At 35.6% G+C, this 19,842-nt stretch overlaps 2 protein-coding genes across 3 annotated transcripts; both read right to left on the bottom strand.

Annotated features, from left to right (window-relative positions):
- Nucleotides 1-456: 456 nt before the first annotated feature.
- LOC148913078 (uncharacterized protein KIAA1958-like) lies at nt 457-1,242 on the bottom strand. Its single transcript, XM_089026397.1, has one exon. The coding sequence runs from the start codon at nt 1,240-1,242 to the stop codon at nt 457-459; it is 786 nt and encodes a 261-aa protein (XP_088882523.1).
- A 744-nt stretch (nt 1,243-1,986) lies between these two features.
- LOC116291937 (uncharacterized) lies at nt 1,987-19,391 on the bottom strand. Of its 2 annotated transcripts, XM_089026969.1 has the most exons (13): nt 19,215-19,391; nt 18,527-18,608; nt 16,513-16,600; nt 16,318-16,399; nt 14,420-14,612; nt 13,622-14,338; nt 13,155-13,373; nt 11,435-12,142; nt 10,710-10,790; nt 10,108-10,191; nt 8,222-8,896; nt 6,841-6,957; nt 1,987-4,167 (listed from the first exon to the last, which is right to left on the bottom strand). In XM_089026969.1, exons 6-13 carry the CDS (start codon nt 14,316-14,318, stop codon nt 2,048-2,050), a joined length of 4,701 nt encoding a protein of 1,566 aa, XP_088883095.1. In that variant the 5' UTR covers nt 14,319-14,338; nt 14,420-14,612; nt 16,318-16,399; nt 16,513-16,600; nt 18,527-18,608; nt 19,215-19,391; the 3' UTR covers nt 1,987-2,047. The 2 variants fall into 2 exon arrangements, with proteins under 2 accessions (XP_088883095.1, XP_088883096.1); XM_089026970.1 differs by lacking the exon at nt 14,420-14,612.
- Nucleotides 19,392-19,842: the final 451 nt, after the last annotated feature.

Below are 19,842 nucleotides of genomic sequence, written 5' to 3'. Positions count from 1 at the left end.
GGCCGAATCTATCGTTAGTTTTCTTCCTTCGATGTGCTCACTTAATTTGGAAGACATAACGTGCTGTTGCTCTGTTGACGCTTCTGAATAACTATCCAAAGACTTTAGGTTTCTCTGGCCAGCCAGGGCTATTATATTCAGAGGCTCTACGTTTTCTTTTCGTAGCGTTGAAATCATGGTTCTTCGTGCCGAGTGGTTGGTAAAACGGCCTTCAATACCGGCGGCTTTGCACATCTCTTTCATGAACTGTGCCAGCGAGTGCTTTCCAAGTGGTTGTCTCTTGTACCATATCTCTGATGATGGTTTTTGAATGGCTGCCAAGTAGAAAGGAGATTCTGATTTTTTCATTTCTGGTGGTACATGAGAAATGTACTCCTTGAATAATTTCACTGGACAACGAGGTCCACCAGTTGCAAACATCTTAGGATTGAACGGACGATCCGGGACGAACTCATTTTAGCCTGTTCTAGTTTTGCTTCCGCGTTCCTTAATCCATTCCACGTACTCTCTTTCTCCATCTGTTTTGACTTCAAAGTCGCCGTATCTTACACGATGGTGCTCATCTTGTGCTCTCCAACCCAAGTAAACAGTGTTGTGAAACCAAACTGTACGCAGAAGGACTTGAGGATAATTGTTGCCAAGCTGTTGTTTTTGCCATAATATCTGAATATGGTCTGTACTCAGCCCCTGTGCCTTGTTTGGCTTCTGGCCTTTCCCACGCCTACGGAGCTCCTTTCTTTTGCAAGCCAAGGCTTCCCGAGAACGGTTGAATTCTCTATCCAGCAAAATGGAGTATTGTTTGCCTTGTTCTCTAAGGAAGCGGTCGATACTACGTAAATAGGAGGTAAGAGTATCTGGTTCAAATTCATCGCCATTTTGCTTGCGTACTTTTACCACAAAACAGGCTAGTAGTTTGTCCAGCTCATTAGGCGGTATCTCTTCAATTTTTCTTGTTTCTTTAATCGTTTTTGCCCACCTGTAGAAGACTTGTAAATCGTTATGTGTCTTTTTTGCAGTGTTTTTGTTCCTGTTTTCTCTTATGAATGTTGATACTTCATCTTCATCGGCGAAATTAGTGGTCTCGAGCTCGTTGTCCTTCTGTACTTCGACTGTCGTATCCTGCGGGTTTTCAAAAACTTTTAAAAGAACATCGTCATCTATTTCAAAATTGATGTCTAGGAAATCTAGGTCAGTGTTCGTGTCATAGTGAAGATTTTTTGGGTCACTTTCACCTCGAAACATGATGAAAAAAGTTGCGAAAAGCTGCGAGCGTATTATGCTAGTCCTGTCCCGGTTAAACCGGTTAAACTGGGACAGGACTAGCATAATACGGTGCCATATTTTGCGAGTTCTCTTGACCTTATAAGGTAAAATTACATAATAGTCGTATAATAACTATGATTATTGAACCACATTAGACTAGAATTATTTCTTAATTTACTCGGATCATTCCAGCTTGTATTAGTCGTGTAGTGTTTTCTTCGTCCATGTTCAACTAAAGTCTTGTACAAAACAAGCCATCATTTGCCGTCATTTTTCAATACAAAATTGTTGACTTCAAAACAAAACATAACCAACTCAAAATACTATTTTATCCATGAAATGCTCTAAAATAAGAATAAATATCGATGGTTTCTTTCATATCGATAAGAAATATTTTGATTTGACAAAAAAAAAACAAGTATTTTTGCTGTTGTCCGTATTTCAAGTCCAACTCATTTTGCTCAAAATATGAAGAAAAAATGATTATTTGTCAAAAAGTCTCTTTTAACTTGGTTGAATAAAAATATTGATGAAAACCAACTTGTTCTTGTATTGATATCAAACTACTGGACATTTGTCAAGGGATATTTTTGATTTTCAATGGATTTGTTTGAATATTTGTTGAGTAAAACACAAATCAACTTTCAATCAACTACAAAAATAAAACTACAAGAAATTTCTTTATTATTCAATAAAATATGATATTATTTACAAAAACAGATTATATTCTACTCGTTTATTATGGTTTCATTCAATATTCAATACATATGAGAGTTTTATTGATCTAAATATACAACTCAACACCAGGGATCAGTTTTTGTCTTAGAGACAGTTTATATTCACTTGTTATGTTATTATTAGCATATAAGTTTATCTCTTTTACACGACAATCATCACGTATTAATACTGAACACAGACACTGAGCACCAACATCTGTTATATTATTAGTATGTAGGTTTAGGTCTGTTATATTAGTACGAGGCAACATGTCACATATTATTTTAACACCAACATCTGTTATATTATTATAACCTAGGTGTAGGTATGTTATCTTAGTACGAGGCAACATGTCACATATTATTTTAACACATACATCGTCTAATTTACAATTCCACAGCCACAGTACATCAAGAGTAGAAATATTAACAAGAGAATTACACAACATTCTGATCCCTGATGCTGATAAAGATGAATGAATAATGAGCAATGACTTAACAATGAATGACTCTGTAAATGTTGAATGTTGTTTAGTTTGTTCTGCGTCGATTAAATTCACTATATCTAATAAATAACTTATGTACAAACAATCGATATCAGTTATTCCATTAAATAAAATCTCCCCATCCCTATTACAGTATATGTGTTTAAGGTTATTTATTACTCTGGTAGAAAATCCATCGTCTTTGTACTCGTACAGACAGGATAAAGTTAGCAGTTTATTCCTCTCAAGGTATTCATACCTTGGTTTGATATTTTCTATCAACTTTTCCATCAGTTTTTCATCTTTTTCTCTTGAAAACATTCCCGCCATGAACATGAATGTCAGATCGCTCGTTTTCTTTTTCTCTGGGATTTGTTTTTTCTCTACAAACAAAAAAGCACAGAGAAATTCTTGAATCGTTAAGTGGGTGAACGTAAATTCAAGTGGTGGTTTATCGAATGGAGATTTTTTAACGCCAGGACAACAGTCAAGTAATCCACTCGCTTTCAGGTTTGTTATTTCTTCATCGTTAAGATTGAGTTTTTTCATATCATTTTCGTCGAAAATATATTTATCTTCCATCATTAAATTCACCGCTAGTTCAGCTAGTTTATGTAATATTTCTTGTACTTTAGTTTCTTCCATTTCTTCATATTTAGAAGAGGAATGTTTCGTGATAAATACTTTGATTACTTCATGATAAAGTTCTGTTCTTGTGACGGGTAGTTTTTCTGTGGTTTTTGATTCAGTCATGTACCATTTAATATAGTAGCACATTAGAAAACACATCACAGGAATGTGACCAAAACTTAAAAGAATTTCATTCGTTTTGATGTGATCAAGTACTTTGTTCTTCATGCTTTCGTTCTCTTTAAAATACTTTTCGATGTATTCTAGCACTTGTTGTGAAGAAAGTCCTTGAATGTCACATCTAACATCAAAGACATGTTTTTTTAATTCCTCGGCTTCGCCAGGCCTCGAGGATATCAGGACCACTGCACCGTTTAACATCTTTCTTTTCATGATTTTGGCAATCAGAGCAGGAACAGGTATTTTTTCATCAGGGTCGTTTGAATATCTTGTCTCAAAGTCCCCGGTGATTTTCTTTCGTTGTTTATACTCATCATACCCATCGAGTATGATGAGCAGCTTCTCAGGATTGTCAATCATGTACTGCAGTAATGGCTCGTCTATCACCGAGTGCTCGTTCAGTAGGGAAGACCGATTTAAGATATCACGTAAGTCAAGCCTTTTTTTTTCTGGAAGAACAAGTTGACGGAATGTCAACAGGAACACAAACTGAAAATCAGGTACTTTGGCATTTTCTTGACCTTCCTCAAACAATCGGTCATGCGACCAATCCCGTACCAGCATGCGACAAAAAAGGGATTTTCCAATTCCTGCTTTGCCCGTCAACAAGATAGATTTAGGATTGGTCGTACAAGAAGCTGTGGATTTCTGATCATCATTTTCTGGGCAAACAAACATTTCTGAACAGTTCACGAGTTTTTTACTACTCGCTTGAATTTCATCCAATTGCCTGCTGCCAAATCTCCTTTCTTCGGGTTCCTTGAAGTGTTTTGGACCGCGTTGGATAGTCGCACTCGTAAAGATGTCATCGGTTCTAATTTTCTTGTCTTCTTCCTCTGACAACAGAAAATCGGTTTGCTGTTTAATGGATGACTTCGGTTTTTCTGTATATTCTGAAAATCAAAACACAACAATTTAACACCCAAAACACAGGAAGAATAAAATAAATAAATATAAAACACATTAGCAGTGGCATTTCTACAGAGTAGCTATTCATCCACTCTCATTCCAATGGGAAGAAAAGGTAAGAATAATATAATCCTAGTTTTTAAAATATATGAGATATAACGCGCGCCCTGATTGGCTGGTCAGCGTGTCTATATCAGAGGACAGAGACACGCTCGCGCAAAATCGTTCAAAAATATTTTATAAAAGCAATATGGAACGGCTGCTTTGGTTGCACATGATATTCTAAACCATCAAGACCTCAGCTGTGTCATTCTCAGTCTCCTCGATCTCATCCAATATTAATTAATTTTATGAAATATGCAAGTGTTATAGTTTAGAAACACGATGGTACTGGCACTACCTTCCTGGAAATATATTACAAATAAAACTAAAGCCATTAAGTTTTTAAGGTGTTTCGATACGTTTCGTGATCACCAAAAAGAACTTTTTCAATCGTCGCGTTGACAATGTTCTGTTTGCTGGATCATTTAAGAATTTATACCAGCTGTTGCTCTTGGTTTGAAGTTTGTACTAATGTATATTTTATTAAAATCAAAGTCTTCAACGCAAGAAAAATCGAAAATTGGAAAAAATAAAAGTGCGCGCGATTCAGATGTGCTGTAGAAAAACTGTTAACTCCTAAGAATCCCCAATTCATGACAAACAAAATATCAAGGATTTGAAGAAATTCTTATGTTAGATTTGGAGGAAATCGCACGAACATTTCATACTCTCGTTTTGTTTATCGCTTTTGCGCACTCGGTTTAAAAAATTTCTATTGAATAAAATTATTCAAAAATATCTTAAAACGTTGCTGTTGCTCTTGTTTTTAAACTGTGTGCGTTTGGTCAACTAGTTCCTTGCTGGTCTTGAGAACGAATTTTTTTTCGAAGAGCGTTTTTAAGTAAAGATTTATCAAATCTTCAAAGTTTTGCGTTTTCCACGATTTCTCATAAACGGCTCGAACGATTGTTAATTAAATTTAGCTACGTCTTCTCAAGGATATATAATCTGTACCTGCTAAAGCTCATGTCGGTTGATTCATTCTAATATTTTTAAAATGGCCCTTGAAGTTGGGAAGTCACAAGGCAAGAACTCTACAGTCTCTTTTCGCGGTTCATAAGTTTATGCTAATATATTCCTGACACAACTATCAGTGCATTCCTTCGTGATTGCTCTCGCTCGATGCCTTTTGTATTTTATATGGTGCAAACCCATTACTTATAAAAATCAAGTTAGAGCAAAAACACTTGAACTGTGAAATAGAGTCAAACTAGTTACTAACAAATAGTCGCTATTTAGATACTAATAGTCGTTATCACTGAGCCAGAACAGTTTATGACACAACAAGGAATACACAAGAGACCAATACAAATATGTTTTTATCCAGTTTTATTTCAAGCAAATTTATTAGAGTAATTAGGACTCACACAAAGGAATACACAAGAGACCATCGATTCTAAATGTTTTTTATCCAGTTTCATAATGAACATATTCATTAGAGCTTTCATTTTAGAGTGCATTCAGTTAATCCGTGAAATTTCAGTAATACAAAATTGCACAAAATTGTACAAAAGCCTTTGGTTTCTATTGTTTAACTTGCACTATTTAGTACAAATAGTAATTTGTGTTTCACGGATTAACTGAATGCACTCTAATTTTTGAGTCCTAATTACTCTGATAAATTTGCTTGAAACAAAACTGGATAAAAAAATATTTGTATTGGTCTCTTGTGTATTCCTTGTTGTGTCATAAACTGTTCTGGCTCAGTGATAACGACTATTAGTATCTAAATAGCGACTATTTGTTAGTAACTAGTTTGACTCTATTTCACAGTTCAAGTGTTTTTGCTCTAACTTGATTTTTATAATGTTTGTCTTTGCGGAAGTTCAACAACAGCGACAACTATTGGACTTGGGGGTAAGGGGGGGAAGCCCGACATATTTAAGATACACAGCTAGATTTCGGAAATTGTACGAAAATAAACCGAATACAGAGGGGGTAAAAATGAATGGATGGATGAATTAATTAGTTAATTAATGATCTAATCAGAAAATAATTAATTAATTAATAAAATAAGAGAAATGAATAAAACAAATAAAAATACTAAGAAAAAGACAAACAGACATGACAAAAAAGAATAAAGGAAAGAAAGATCTCGAGTTAAACGAGTAGATTACTATGATATTATAATAGATCATAATTGGAGAGACTATGTATTCATAGCTTCTTTAAAAATCAGCTCTCGAACTATATTTTCTAAACTGAGACATTTTCTGAATACTTAAACTATTAAATATTATTAGTAGTAATTAGTGTTTATGGATTTATTTCTTTTATTTGTCTTTTTATTTTTTTTGTTTTCACAGGGGTCTCTTTTAACTAGCTCTGCTAAATGAGACATCCCCGTAAAGAAATTCGTTAATACATCCACAACTTATACTTTAAGTCTTAATATATAGGGCTACTTTTCAGTGTTAAACTAATATCCAACCTCTTGTCGTTATTATAAAGGGCTTAACCTATAATAACTTTTATAAGATTTGATTCCCAGTAATTAGTTTAGTTGTAATAAAAAATAGAACAGACCAGATAAATAGACGAAAAATTAGACTTACGTTTCATTCCGTCTTCCGACTTTTCTAGTTCTGTAACAGGTCGTCCTACTCGTGTTTGTATCTGTGCCACATCTTTTGGCTTAGAGCTCAGTTCAGGTACATCTCGTTCATAGCATACTGAAAGCATACATATTTGGAAATACATAAGAGATGAATTATTGAAAGAGCAATAGTTCAAACCATTACAACTTGCGTACGTCCCTCCTCTTTTTCTTTTTTTCTTAGAGATGTCGTTTCGCTAACATGGCTTGCTGGCCGTAACAGAAGTAATCTGGGAATAACTAGCGCAAGAGATAAAAGCCGCGGAACAGCGAGATTTAATTCTAAATATACTTTTGATAATAGATAACATTTCTAGCAAAATTCCTAGCATTAAATTAGAATAGCAGGTGCGCGGATCCAGGAATTTGTTTTGGGTGTTCCACATGAAAAAAAAAATAAATAAATAAATAAATAAATGAATGAATGAATGAATGAATGAATGAATGAATGAATGAATGAATGAATGAATGAATGAATGAATGAATGAATGAATGAATGAATGAATGAATGAATGGATGAATGAATGAATGAATGAATGAATGAATGAATGAATGAATGAATGAATGAATGAATGAATGAATAAATAAATAAATAGATAAAAAGAGCTCAGCTTTGAGCTTAGCTAGAGTGCCCTTTCCAGCTTCGATATAAACATCAAGTTGACGGATAGTTTCTACCCTAAGATTGTTATACAAGAAACACACTTTCGGGTCTTGAAGTTTCATGGTTGCTAAACTTCTTGTGACATCACCTGAACAATCCGCATCGAATGTCTCAACTTTTTCCTTCAGTTCTTGTAGTTCAAGCTTCTCAGCTAACATCTTGAATAACTTCACATCCGTAGGTCCTATAACACCTCGTTCTTCCAAGGTTTCTACAAGTTTTTTACATTTTTGAATTTACTTAGTTCTTTTTCAGGTAGCAATCCACGAAAGTAACCTTTGAGGCCAGCCAGAGTGCCTCTTTTGCTTGTGATATAAGCACGAAGGTGATGAATAGTTTCAAACCTAAGGTGGTTATAGAGAAAAACCACAGTCCGGTTTTGAGGTTCCATGGTTGCTAAGGTTCTTATGGATGACACCAGTGATCTTTCTTTCTTTTTTAAATTCGGAAAAATTAATCGGTAGTACAATTCCGAAGGTCGTGGGTTCGATTCCCAGCGAGGTCGGAAATTAATTTTTCCGAATTTAATTCCAAGGGCTTTCGCCCGGAATAACCTCGTTCCCAAGCACTACAACTTACCTATATTATCTTCTACTATTTCATTAGTGCCACGCGGTCCACATACTCTCATCTTTGTATACTAAATGATTATACTGAAAGCTACAATTGTACACACCTTTGGCCTGTGAAGCATCCACAGCTGAATGTCTTTTCCCTCTCTTCATCCTCTCCATCCTTTGAAGGGATGTCTGCTCCATTTCTTCCCACTCTTCAAGTGCTCCGATAAAATACTTTTCATCTTCAGGGTTCATTGCTTCTATCTTTCTCTCAATCTCTGGTTTGTAATGAGGTCCACCCAGTCTCACCAACACATCTGAGATCTCACTCCAGTATTTCTCAAAATCGCAGTCACTGACGGCTGTTTCTGTGATGTGGCCATAAAGTTCATTTCTATAATATTTGACTCGAGCCAAATCAGCTTCTCTACTCAGGTCTGTAGCAACAGGAGGCTTGTCCCATCCTGTTGATGGGGGTGTTAAACCACATATATTACGCAGTAGAACAAATAACAGTGTGATGTCAAAATCTGCTGAAGTGACAGGTGTACTTCGGCTAGCAGGATAGAGTCTGTCCCATTGTCGTTTGTTTAGAATCCTCTTTGCTTTCAGTCCCTTTAGAGTAGAATGGACTGTTGTACTGAGTAGTGTCCTGCGAAGAGAGCTTGGTGAATGGATAGAATCGAATACATCTCTTAAGGCACGTGTTCCACCATCGATTAACAGTCTGCACTGACGAGCAATTTCTTTTTCTTTTTTGAAAGATGCCCAACGAGCTGCTATGCGGTTTATTTCTGTTGAATAAAGTAAAACATATTTTAAAACTGAGTTATTAACATTTACATTCTTCATGCTGATGAGAAGCCATTTTATTCTAAATATTCGAAAAGCGGCTGCCGACAGGAATACGAACTTGATAGTGAAACAAGTTTTAGGAATTCAACCGAAGGTTTTTGAGAGAAAAGCAGTATGCACACTCGCTTATTAAACGTACTTTCCATATAAACTTGGTCTATATAATGGATAAACAAGTTATCACCAACTTTGAAACATGGGGCCGAGAGCGTTCGGAGAACAACAGATTTTCTAAATTCTTGCATCGGTTATCTTGCATCTCGATTATCTCCATTATTTATTGTCAGTCGTTTTTGCTTTTGTCGTTAATCCATTTTCACTCGGACCATGACTTTGTAAACGACCGAAGTCCAAATATAAGTAATATTTCAACAACATCGTGTCATTGCCTTGTTTATCTAAATACAGTAAAGACTCGCATAAAAGAACCACTATTTTCCCAAGTCAGGCTGCAATGATTCTTATATATTTGGTCCGTACTAGTGAGAAATCAGGCAGAATAGGTTCTACAGTTTCTTATTTAAAGATAAGTTTGTGTGTCAAGATGAACATCAGAAATGGAAAGAGTACCTCGATATTAGTGAGAGGGCAAAGTTTCAGCTTATAACATGTAACACAGGAAAAAATGGCATTAAATACGAACTCGAATATTTTAGAAGGATTTGTATGGAAAAATGGGCTGGATGGCAAAGCTCACCATCCAGTACATTTCCCATACACTTACTTATAAAATATTCGATTTTATATTTAATGTCATTTCTCCTATGGTCAACATTATGAGTTGAAACTTTGACTTCTAAATAATATCAAGGTAATCTTTTTATTTCTGATATTTATTTTGACACACAAACTTCTCTTTATAAGGGGGTAGGGTCACGTGACCTTTTGTTGCAAAAGGCTTATTGGATAAGGAAAATTGGCCATTTTTGCGGTTTTAGTATATAGTTTTATAGGCATTAAAAAAGAAATTAGAAACTCAGCATTTTTGATTTTAGAATCCTTATTTAAAATAAGAAAACACATTGACACCACGAAATTCTAATTTGCTATTTGATAGGAAATGTGTCGGTACCGCAATCAACAATCAACAACCAACATTGAACCAACTAATAAATTAACAAAACGATACGTCGTGAGAAATATATTCTACCTTTCAATTCTATGCCTTCAGGAAAATCTCGTTCACAGCATACCGAGTGCCTGCACTTTATTCTAGCATCCTTCATTGGTTTACCTGACATACATATTTGGAAATACATTAGAAAAGAATTATTGGAAGAGCAATTATAGTTCCAACCATTAAAACTTATGTACAAACTAGCTCATACAGTCGGTTATTTAAAGTGCTACTATGATCAAATTTTGATGTCTCCAATTTTTATTATTCAAACACGTTAAAGTACTCATCAGAAAAGAAAAAAACTGGTGTTAAAAAAACTTGCTTATCATAATCCCATGCTGGCCGAGTATTGAGAATATGACGTCATCAAGAAAAATGGCCGCCATTTTATAAACTCCAATATCTTTTGAAGGAAAAAAGATATTTGAAAAAGTAGATCAAAGATCTTCAATCCAGGCAAAAAAAAAAAACAAAAAAAAACAAAAAACCAGCAAGCCAGAAATTTGATCACAGTGGCACTTTAAAAGTAAAAAAACCTAAAACGATATTATAATGTAAACACTTTGTTTAAGAATCGACATTAATAGCCAACCCGCAATAAAGCAACAAAAACGGAACATATTCTACATTACCTATTACAACTACTGGTTTCACATCTCGTTCACAGCATACTGAGTGCCTTCGCTGACTTTTCTTATTCTTCATTGATTTACCTGTAATACATGTAATTCATGTACATATTTATACAAAAACAAAAGAAAAGTAATAGAAAATCAATAGTTTGCTCGTTTACTTTTAACTCGTTCAAATTTGAGGTCGCCATTTTGGCAAAGGGTCTTATACAGGGAGTATGGGTAGGAATCTCCGAAATCAATAGGTGAAAAATTCAAAATTACAGGGACTATGGCCGTTTGCCGAATCGCTGAAGCTTAGGAGCTACCTGTATATAATAAGTATCATCAGGCCTACTCTGGGTTCTTACTCAGCGTTAGATCGCCTAACTTCGCCTTAGACTGCCTTAGGCTCTCGTTCCATAAAAAGATTGCATTGTGGTCTAGATTCTTTATAAGGCATGATGAACAGAAGATGTTTGTACCCAAGCTAGATCAGAATGTACCATGTTTAATTTACTATCTCATATGTTGAGGTCTTAATACGTTTCCCTTAATACGAGTCACAATAATCAATTATTGGATGAGGTTATGTCAAGGACAATAACACTTACCCAGACATTGATAATTTCATAAGTCATAAGTCAAATAAGTGCACCCCCCTGGATCCGCCCCTGTACTACTACTGCTGCTGCTGCTGCTGCTACAAACAAAATCATATTTAATTTTGAGAAATATATTCTTACATTTTACATCCAAGAGGATAAGATTCCAAAGAACTGTATGGTATTCTTCTTCATCTATTGTAACCTCCACGTCAATCTCTTCTCCTTGGCTCAGTTCCTTCAATTCTTTCATCTCATTGAAGGATTTTTTCAGTTCTTCTTTCAAAGAGCCAACCTTGTAGCTCTGCCATAGCCGTTTTAGTGATGAAATGCTTGAGACTTTCAAGACGAATACTACCGAGCCACTAAAGAGTTCAAATACTTTAACCCCGAGATACTCAAATATTTGAAGATTTTCCAGCTTTTCAGGGTTTGTCACATATGAATACATAAGAGCTGGACCTAGTAAGGCTAGTTCAGCTCCTAATACTAATAACACAGTCTTCAGATGTATAGTTGTAAAACTTCTCTCGATGACTTTTCCTGAACAACCCGCTATGAATTTCTCTACTTCTTCCTTTAGTTTTTGTAATCCAAGCTTCTCAGCCAACCACTTTAATAACTCCATGCCCTTTTCAGGTCCTATAACATCTCCTCTTTCCAAGGCATCTACAAGATCTGTTGCATTTTGGACTCTTCCAAGTTCTTCTTCAGGTAGCAATTGAAGAAAGTGATCTTTGAGCTTAGCCAGATTGCCTTCTTTGCTTGTGATATAAGCTTGAAGGTGATTGATAGTTTCAGACCTAAGGTGGTTATAAAGGAGACGACGCACTGCCGGGTCTAGAACTTCTATGGCACATGTGAAAGATAATCAAAGCAAAATTTCAAATTTACAAGTAATGCTGTAACATATTTATAAGTTATGCTGAATCAGATAAAACTTCTATAAATTGTAGTGTTCCTTGTTTTTTTCCATGTTTATTGGTAGCTAGAATCCCAAACAGTCCGGTAAGTTTATATCGCTGGTAACTTTATAGCATTTGTAAACAACTGATTTAGGAACTTTAACATTTATGTAGAAAACCGCCATTCACCAATGCAACGTATGAACGCAGTGGTTCGTTGATTGTATAAGGTTATGCAATAAAGTTTGGTAAGGTGAACAATCAGGCGCGTTTCGTCTAAATAATTTCCGTAGCTTTCACCCGCTCCTGGCCGGGTCAGGAGTAACAGTCCTTTACTTTTCTAAATGTTCTAACCTGCTTCAATTTCATATCTTTGCTGCTGACACAAATCGTTTTTACTCAATTAAAAGTCTCCTTCATCTTGAAGAAATTGTTAACAACGAAATCATCCATATGAGTTTGCTGTTAACAATTGGTGAATTGTTGACTGGCTAGTTTCTAATAATAACTTCACTATTGTCCATTCTCGGAAAGGAAACTCACATCTACTGAGTCTCAATAAATATAAATAATAAACCAATCAAACCGGTGCAAAAAATTAAATACTGTATCTTGGTATCTGTCGTAATGACTCGAATATCTTTTGGAAACCACACATTTGTGAAGTCTCTATGAAAATCAACTTTGATGCACAGTTATTTATCTTCTTTTCCCCCTTTCTTTTCCTGGTTTTAATCAGATTTTTGTCTGCTTACTAACATACCACCCTAAATTTTTGCATATGCTATCCTCATCTGAGGCCTAGCTAGTTCAGCTTCTTATTCAAGGCTACGCTCTATTTTATTGTTTAATTTACGATTTTTTCATCTTATTACATTAATGTTATTACACTAACTATGGTGCGGTTCTGGAAACGATTGAAATCAAGACACAAAATAGTTAATATGTAATGATACCTAATTGCTGATTGTCTGGATGGGCAGGCGTTGGTGGGTCTGGTGCTCGTTCTCCTTCTTGCTGGCCGAATGGCGAGGGGACTGATCCTGGGTGTCCTTCTTGAGGACCGGGTTGTGGTAGGTCTGCTGCTCTGTCTCTCTCTGGTGGTACGGGTGGTGGTGAGTGTGATGCTCGTTCTCCTTCTTGAAGACCGGGTGATGTGTCTTGTGGTGGGTCACCTAAAAGGATGAATGCACAGTTACTTGACATCAATCCAACGATATTCCTCTCACTGAAATATTCTTCTACATTTCTATCTTTTTGTACTCTAGTTTCAGGTCATAGTTTTTCAGTGAGAAAAAAAAAGGTCAAGAATACACGAATGCAGAATCGCAACACTCAGGGTACTGAATCATAAAAATACAAGATTATAATATGAAATAACCCATAAGAATAGAATATGTATATCTTTCGTTTTATTCGTTACCTTGACTTTTCTCAAATATGTCAATCTCGATTCTGTAGTTGCCGCCAGTTCTTTTTCTATAATACCCCACTAAAGTTTTGTTATCGTCCAGGAGAAGTGGTCCAGCGTTTTTCAGTTTCTCATAAATGCTTGTTTCACTAATGGTATAGATATTATTCCGTGATTGACCTTGGCTCATGTTGAAGGGAATGAACTGAAGTTGGCCATCGTCCATGCCTAATCCATAAAACCTCTTGCTGGTATCTAGAGCTTGATTAATTCTAACCTCCTTGCTGTAATTCTCCATAAACTTGCTTTCGTTTAGCTTTTGAGAATCACAGAACAAAAAGAAATGCTCATAAAATGAAACAACCAACGGGTTATTCACTGTACATGTTCTTGTGCTCTGTTCATCCACGCCAAGCTTCCTTGAAATCTTTTCATAGCTGATGACAGCTTCGGTCACAACTCCTCCAGAGTATCCAACACTTGCAGGACTATAGAAAACGTATTTTGAATTTCTCGGATTTAATCTATTCCTGTCGGCTGAATCACGTATGAATTCCTTGACGAAATATTGAAGATTGTCATCGTTTTTTATAAAGCATCCTGGGAATTTGATGTTTCTTGAAGATGCTTCCACATGTCCTTCGGGTCTTTCCGGAATTGTCAGGTTAACAGTGGCTGTTCCTGCAGTACGCCAATGCACCGTAGGCATCGTTGCTAACTGAAAATGAGCTGAATAAAAAGAGGTAAGAAATATAAGAAATGAAATCCAAATCTCAAATATATTATTGCGGTCCTGTCTCATTTACTCACGTTAACATCGACGTCAAAGACAGTGATTAAGAGCGGACGTCCCTCCTCTTTTTCTTTCTTTCTTATCCTTATTCTAATCACAAGTGATATATTCTTTAAATCGAACATAGATGTGAATTGCTTCAAGGGAGACTGAGAGTTGTCGTTTCCCTAGCATGGTTTGCTGGCCGTAACAGCAATAATCTGGGAACAACTGAAAGAGATAAAAGCCACAGAACAGCGAGATTCAATTCTAAACCAGTTAATAGGATAGTTTTGATAATAGATAGCATTTCTAGGAAAATTCCTAACATTAAATTAGAATAGCAGGGGCGCGGATCCAGGAATTTGTTATGGGTGTCCCACATGAAAAAAATTATATAGAGATATGTATTGCTTCAAAAAAGAGTAATAGACCCTTTTCAAGTTCCAAATTACCGCTGTGTTCCCTGATTACAGACTCATTTACTCAGGCTTAGCCTCGTATCAGTGTCTAAATATTCACAAATACCAACGGTAAAGTAAAGAATGCAAAACTTCAACAGTACGAACATTTTGAAACTTGACGGACCTTGAGTGGAACACGTGAATATCCTACACAAAATCGAGGCTAAGACTGAGTAAATGAGTCTGTAATCAAGAAACACAGCGGTAAAAGGGTCTATTGCGGCATTTGGGGGCTGTCCGGTGCCCTGCAGGACCGCCCCCTGTGCTTTCAAACATTATTTGACATCAAAATGAATGGAACCAAAAACATGACTTCGGCGATACTTTGAACTTATTAAAAGGAGTTCAGTCTTATGATGCTTTAACTTCAAGGTTAAAGTCAATCCCCTTCCCAGACCCATTATTTCTTACTGCGCATGCTCGACGAAACAAATAGGCTCTGGAAAACTCCAGTATATTCCTCGTGATTGGTTTTAAGAAAACGAAGGAAGATACCGGAAGTAAAAATTACACCCCGGAGGACCCGTTGAAGCTGAAGACAATTAGACAGAGGATCAGCCAACCCCTGTTCGATATTAATGGCTCGAACCGCCGACAAATAAACCTTCATGCTGTTATGTTGAACGAACCTGCTAAATGGGTAACGAACAAACAAAATGTCCACTCATCAGCCCGACAAGGGGAGCCAGACTGGTGCAGCTTTCCTAACTGTTGGCAGAATTCAACAAATTTCCGTTGGCCCGAGAGATAGATAAAAAACAGCAATCGAGCGCAACGTTTTGATCCGCGACGATCAACAAACTTAGCATGCCATGTGCTATGAAGCCCCTGAAGGCGCCCCCGCAGCAACCGAAGACCGTTGGCCAGCGTGCCTTGACTATAACTTTGCAAATTTCCTTTAGCCCCATAAAACGAAGGAAGACACCGGAAATAAAAATTACTTCACTGCAAAATGGTTTTTCCGACTCAAATATTGTATATATAACAACAACTTGTATTTCGTGATTCAATTTCAAATCTACTTTGATAGTGAAATATATAATTTACAATGCAGTTTAATTTGAATGTACATATTTAAGTCAAAACTCAAGAAACAAATTCAAAAAACACTCAGATAGTTCAATAACTTTGTACCGCTGTGTATTACAGAATCAGGCGATAAAGATATTGTAAGATTAAGAAGTATCGACAAAAAAAGGAAGCAAGCGAGTTACGAGTGTTTCTGTAATCATACACGAGTGGCAAGCGATACTCCAGTTTCGAGTTCTCTGTCGCTAACTGCAAAAATAGCATAACTCTCATATATTCTATTATATGTAGTATTATATTTTGTGAAATAAACTTGAACTTGAACGCCACACAAAATACCAACTGAATACGGCAAATTTCTCGATTTTCAATACAAAATTGGTTCGTTAAGCGACCACAAATAAATATGATTTTAAAAATTCACTTTCAGTTAGTACCCTTACCTCTTAGTATCCTTACTTCTCGCAATATTTTCAAATTCCTTGGTTACCAAGAACGAAGCAACCATTCTGGTCTTCCATACACCTAAAAAATATACGAATCTCGTCAATTCAAAATTAATTGCCAAATTGAAGGTTTAAAACTATCTTAATCTTACATGTCCTTTAGAATTTCGAGTTGTTTTTTATGTAGTTTACCTCAATGTTTCAATCACACGATTTATTCCGTGATAAACTTCACTTCCGCGTTAATGATCGTCCGTCGCTTCGAAGTTCAGCTTGTTTTCTGTATCAGACCAACAAAAATGCATCAGCCATTTATAAAAGAAACTGTTAAACATGAAACTTGTAGACTAGATTTACTCCATGTCCGATACCACTGCACGAATGATTCGTTTCTTTATACTGCTTCCAATTAACTATGTTCCAAAACAAAGCCAAGTCAGTCAGCTATCTCTACAACTTAGAATCTTGCAATTGCTACAAAAAAACTTGTCTCCATGCACTATATCTTGTTCACGTACAGGCATAGTTACCGATCCCTTCAAAAATCCTACATTAATATTGCAACACCTTGCGAAGTTTAACATAAGAGTCCAACTCGTGGTTGCTATGCTAAATCACCTTTGTTTACTAATGTTTTTTTTTTCAAAAATATTCCAAAAAAACTGTCGATTATGGCTGAATGATAATAATGTGACTAGTAAATTTTTTTGCGTTTCTTGTGATTTCTTCAGTATAAGATTGCATGTGATGTACAGAAGGAAGATATAAATTTTACAAAAAATTAACCGAGAAAATTCGTCAATTGAAAAGACATTGAAAACATAAAGAAAACGTTTTGGGTTTTTAATATTCATCGTTTTTTCAAGATTTTAGTCATTGTTTCTCAAGATTTTAGTTATATTCGAATGGGTTGAGAAAAAATAGAATCATTATCATTACTGCAACCGAATAACTGGAAATTAACTTAAAGTCTACCACACCTTTGTAGAATTTTTTGAATTTTACGCGATAAAAAATTATCTATAGAAAACTTTTTTTCCATTACTTGTTGATATGGAAATAACTTATGTATAACCTTTATACCACACAAATATTTTCTTTCTTGTGTGTGCGTGTCTCTCTTATTTCCTTATTTGCTTTTACTTTGCTTTGTCGAAATTAAACGATATTCCGCGAGAAAAACTATACTTTAATTCTAAATCTGTTTTTAGAAAAGATAGGAAATTAAATTAAGTATGAGAAGAAATTATTATCAAAAAGTTCCTTGTCTTTGAATTGAAGAATTTAATGTAGTAACGCTTTTATCTTCAAGCGTATTAAAGTCATTTCAAACTTCTAAAGACTTTCGTTCTGACCTGCATTCATGTTTAATGGCATTCATAGGCCAGCATTGAGTCATTGGTCAAAACTTTCGATCTCCGTGGAGATTTTCGCTTCGGCAAAAAAATACCAGCTTGGGCGAGCACTGCGATCAATAATTAACTAGATCGAACCTAAAGTTTGAAAACCTCTGGGGATTTCTGTAACATTGAAGTCAAGAAAAAAAGCTTCATTCCAGAGAAAAAAATTAAAAGGTTTGTTTGATAATATTAAATGTAAAATTTTCGCAACTTGACTAAAAACATTTCGGAATTTTCGGTTTTGATTTGACTTTTCAAAGAGTTCACAAACTTTAAAATTAAAAACCCTTTTCATTTTTAGCTTTGTTTTTTTCTTTATCAGCTCAGATTCTCATTCCATGTTTACAGCTATTTTATATTCCTTTTTTGTTGAGAGTCCCAAAGTTTTTGAAGTTTATTTCGTCTTAGTCCCCCCTCTCTCCCCAACGCCCTATCCAGCTGCAGGGGAAAGAGGTTTTTCAAGCAAATCGTTTTTAGAATATACTTTACAGAGATCAGCTATATCCCACCTAATGCTTTTGTTCTTCGTTGGGGCTATTTATGTTATGCCCAGCATCTTGTCACGGTCTCAACACGTCTTATATAACAGTTTTTGACATTGACGGAAAGCCGTCAATCATTCAATGACTGAGTGACGTCATACTAAGGGGTCAAAAGGTATAGTCTTCGTTTACAGACGCGAAGCCACACCAAACAGTTTATTAGCGCTCAAATTTCTCAATTTCAACTTAAATTCCCATCGTTATGCCACCACACTTTCAATAAATATGTTTTCAATAATTCACTTGCAGTTAAAATATCCCTACCTGTGTAGCGGTGCTTGTTCTGGTACTTCTGTGTGATTCCTACGTTAGCAAGAACGCTGCAACTGTTCTGCACTTTCAATACCTAGAAAATACGAATCTCGTCAATTCAAATCAAATTGGAGGTTTAAAACTATCTTAATCTTACATGTTCTTTAGAATTTCGACTTGTCTTTTATGTAATTTACTTTAATGTTTCAATCCCACGATTTATTCCACATTCCGTGATAAACTTCACTTCCGCGTTAATGATCGTCCGTCGCTTCGAAGTTCAGCTTGTTTTCTTTATCAGACCAACAAAAATGCATCAGCCATTTATAAAAGAAACTGTTAAAGATGAAACTTGTAGACTAGATTTACTCCATGTCCGATACCACTGCACGAATGATTCGTTTTTTTATACTGCTTCCAAATCAAAGCCAAGTCAGTCAGCTATCTCTACTTCGAATCTTGCAGTTGCTACAGACAAACTTGGTTCTTAATACACAATATCTCGTTCATGTACAGGCATAGTTAGTTTATTGGAACTTGAACTTATGCTTATTTATTGGTAGAAAAGGGAAATGAGACTTTATCCTACACGAAAACGAAAGTGAAACACAATGATGCAAGAACTAGACAACGAAAATAAAGTCTAGCGCTATAAAGCTAGAAAACTACAATAACTTTTTGGAACCCTCTAAATCCTTACCTTTAGCAAGTACTCTACTCACTAACTATGCATTCAGTTAGCCTTAAATATAACAGCGACACCAATTTCTCTAACTTCTTCAAAATGTCTGTAGTTTCTTCAACAACCTGAGTCTTGAATGTTATATAGTTTACAGTCTGGTTGGTTTGGGGCTGTGCCCTTGAGGTAACACCCAGGTCATTATTCAACCAATAGAATCGTTGTATGCGAGCTATGACGTAAGTCTAAGCCAATGAAAAAATAAAAAGTAATAACTTAAAACTGAATTTGAAGTGATCACGAAGCAGGACCGTTTCAGCTAGTGGCCACAGCGGGGCTCGAACTTAATTATTACCACCGGATTGCGAGACCGACGCTATGACCACTCGACCATGCTGCCTTCCATAACGAGTCTTAGATTGCGAATGTGCCACTCACTCGCTCACTAATGTGATAACAATCTTCATTAAGGGAAGCTCTTTCACCGTACAATTAAAGTGATTTTCAAAGATGCCCTAACATATTAAAACTAAATAAATAAAGTATTAAATATGAAAATAGGTTAAAAAGTTTAAAAAGTTAGAAGTAATATAAAATAAGTATACATAAATACAGAAAAATATAAATAATTAAAATAGTTATTATGATA

The sequence above is a fragment of the Actinia tenebrosa genome, unplaced genomic scaffold (genome assembly GCF_029948245.1).
Source record: "Actinia tenebrosa isolate PJP-AT-01 unplaced genomic scaffold, QUT_ActTen_1.0 PGA_scaffold10__47_contigs__length_13832649, whole genome shotgun sequence".
NCBI lineage: Eukaryota > Metazoa > Cnidaria > Anthozoa > Actiniaria > Actiniidae > Actinia > Actinia tenebrosa.
The sequence above is the reverse complement of the archived record's forward strand: the minus strand, read 5'-3'. Positions and strand labels throughout refer to the sequence as shown.

Coding starts and splice junctions, on each gene's coding strand:
- LOC116291937 (XM_089026969.1), bottom strand. CDS start 14,318: ATGCCTACGGTGCATTGGCGTACTGCAGGAACAGCCACTGTTAACCTG. Junction 10,192..10,709: donor GAAACCAGTAGTTGTAATAG/GTAATGTAGAAT, acceptor TATGTATGTCAG/GTAAACCAATGAAGGATGCT. Junction 8,897..10,107: donor TGAAGGCATAGAATTGAAAG/GTAGAATATATT, acceptor TTTATTCAACAG/AAATAAACCGCATAGCAGCT.
- LOC148913078 (XM_089026397.1), bottom strand. CDS start 1,242: ATGTTTCGAGGTGAAAGTGACCCAAAAAATCTTCACTATGACACGAAC.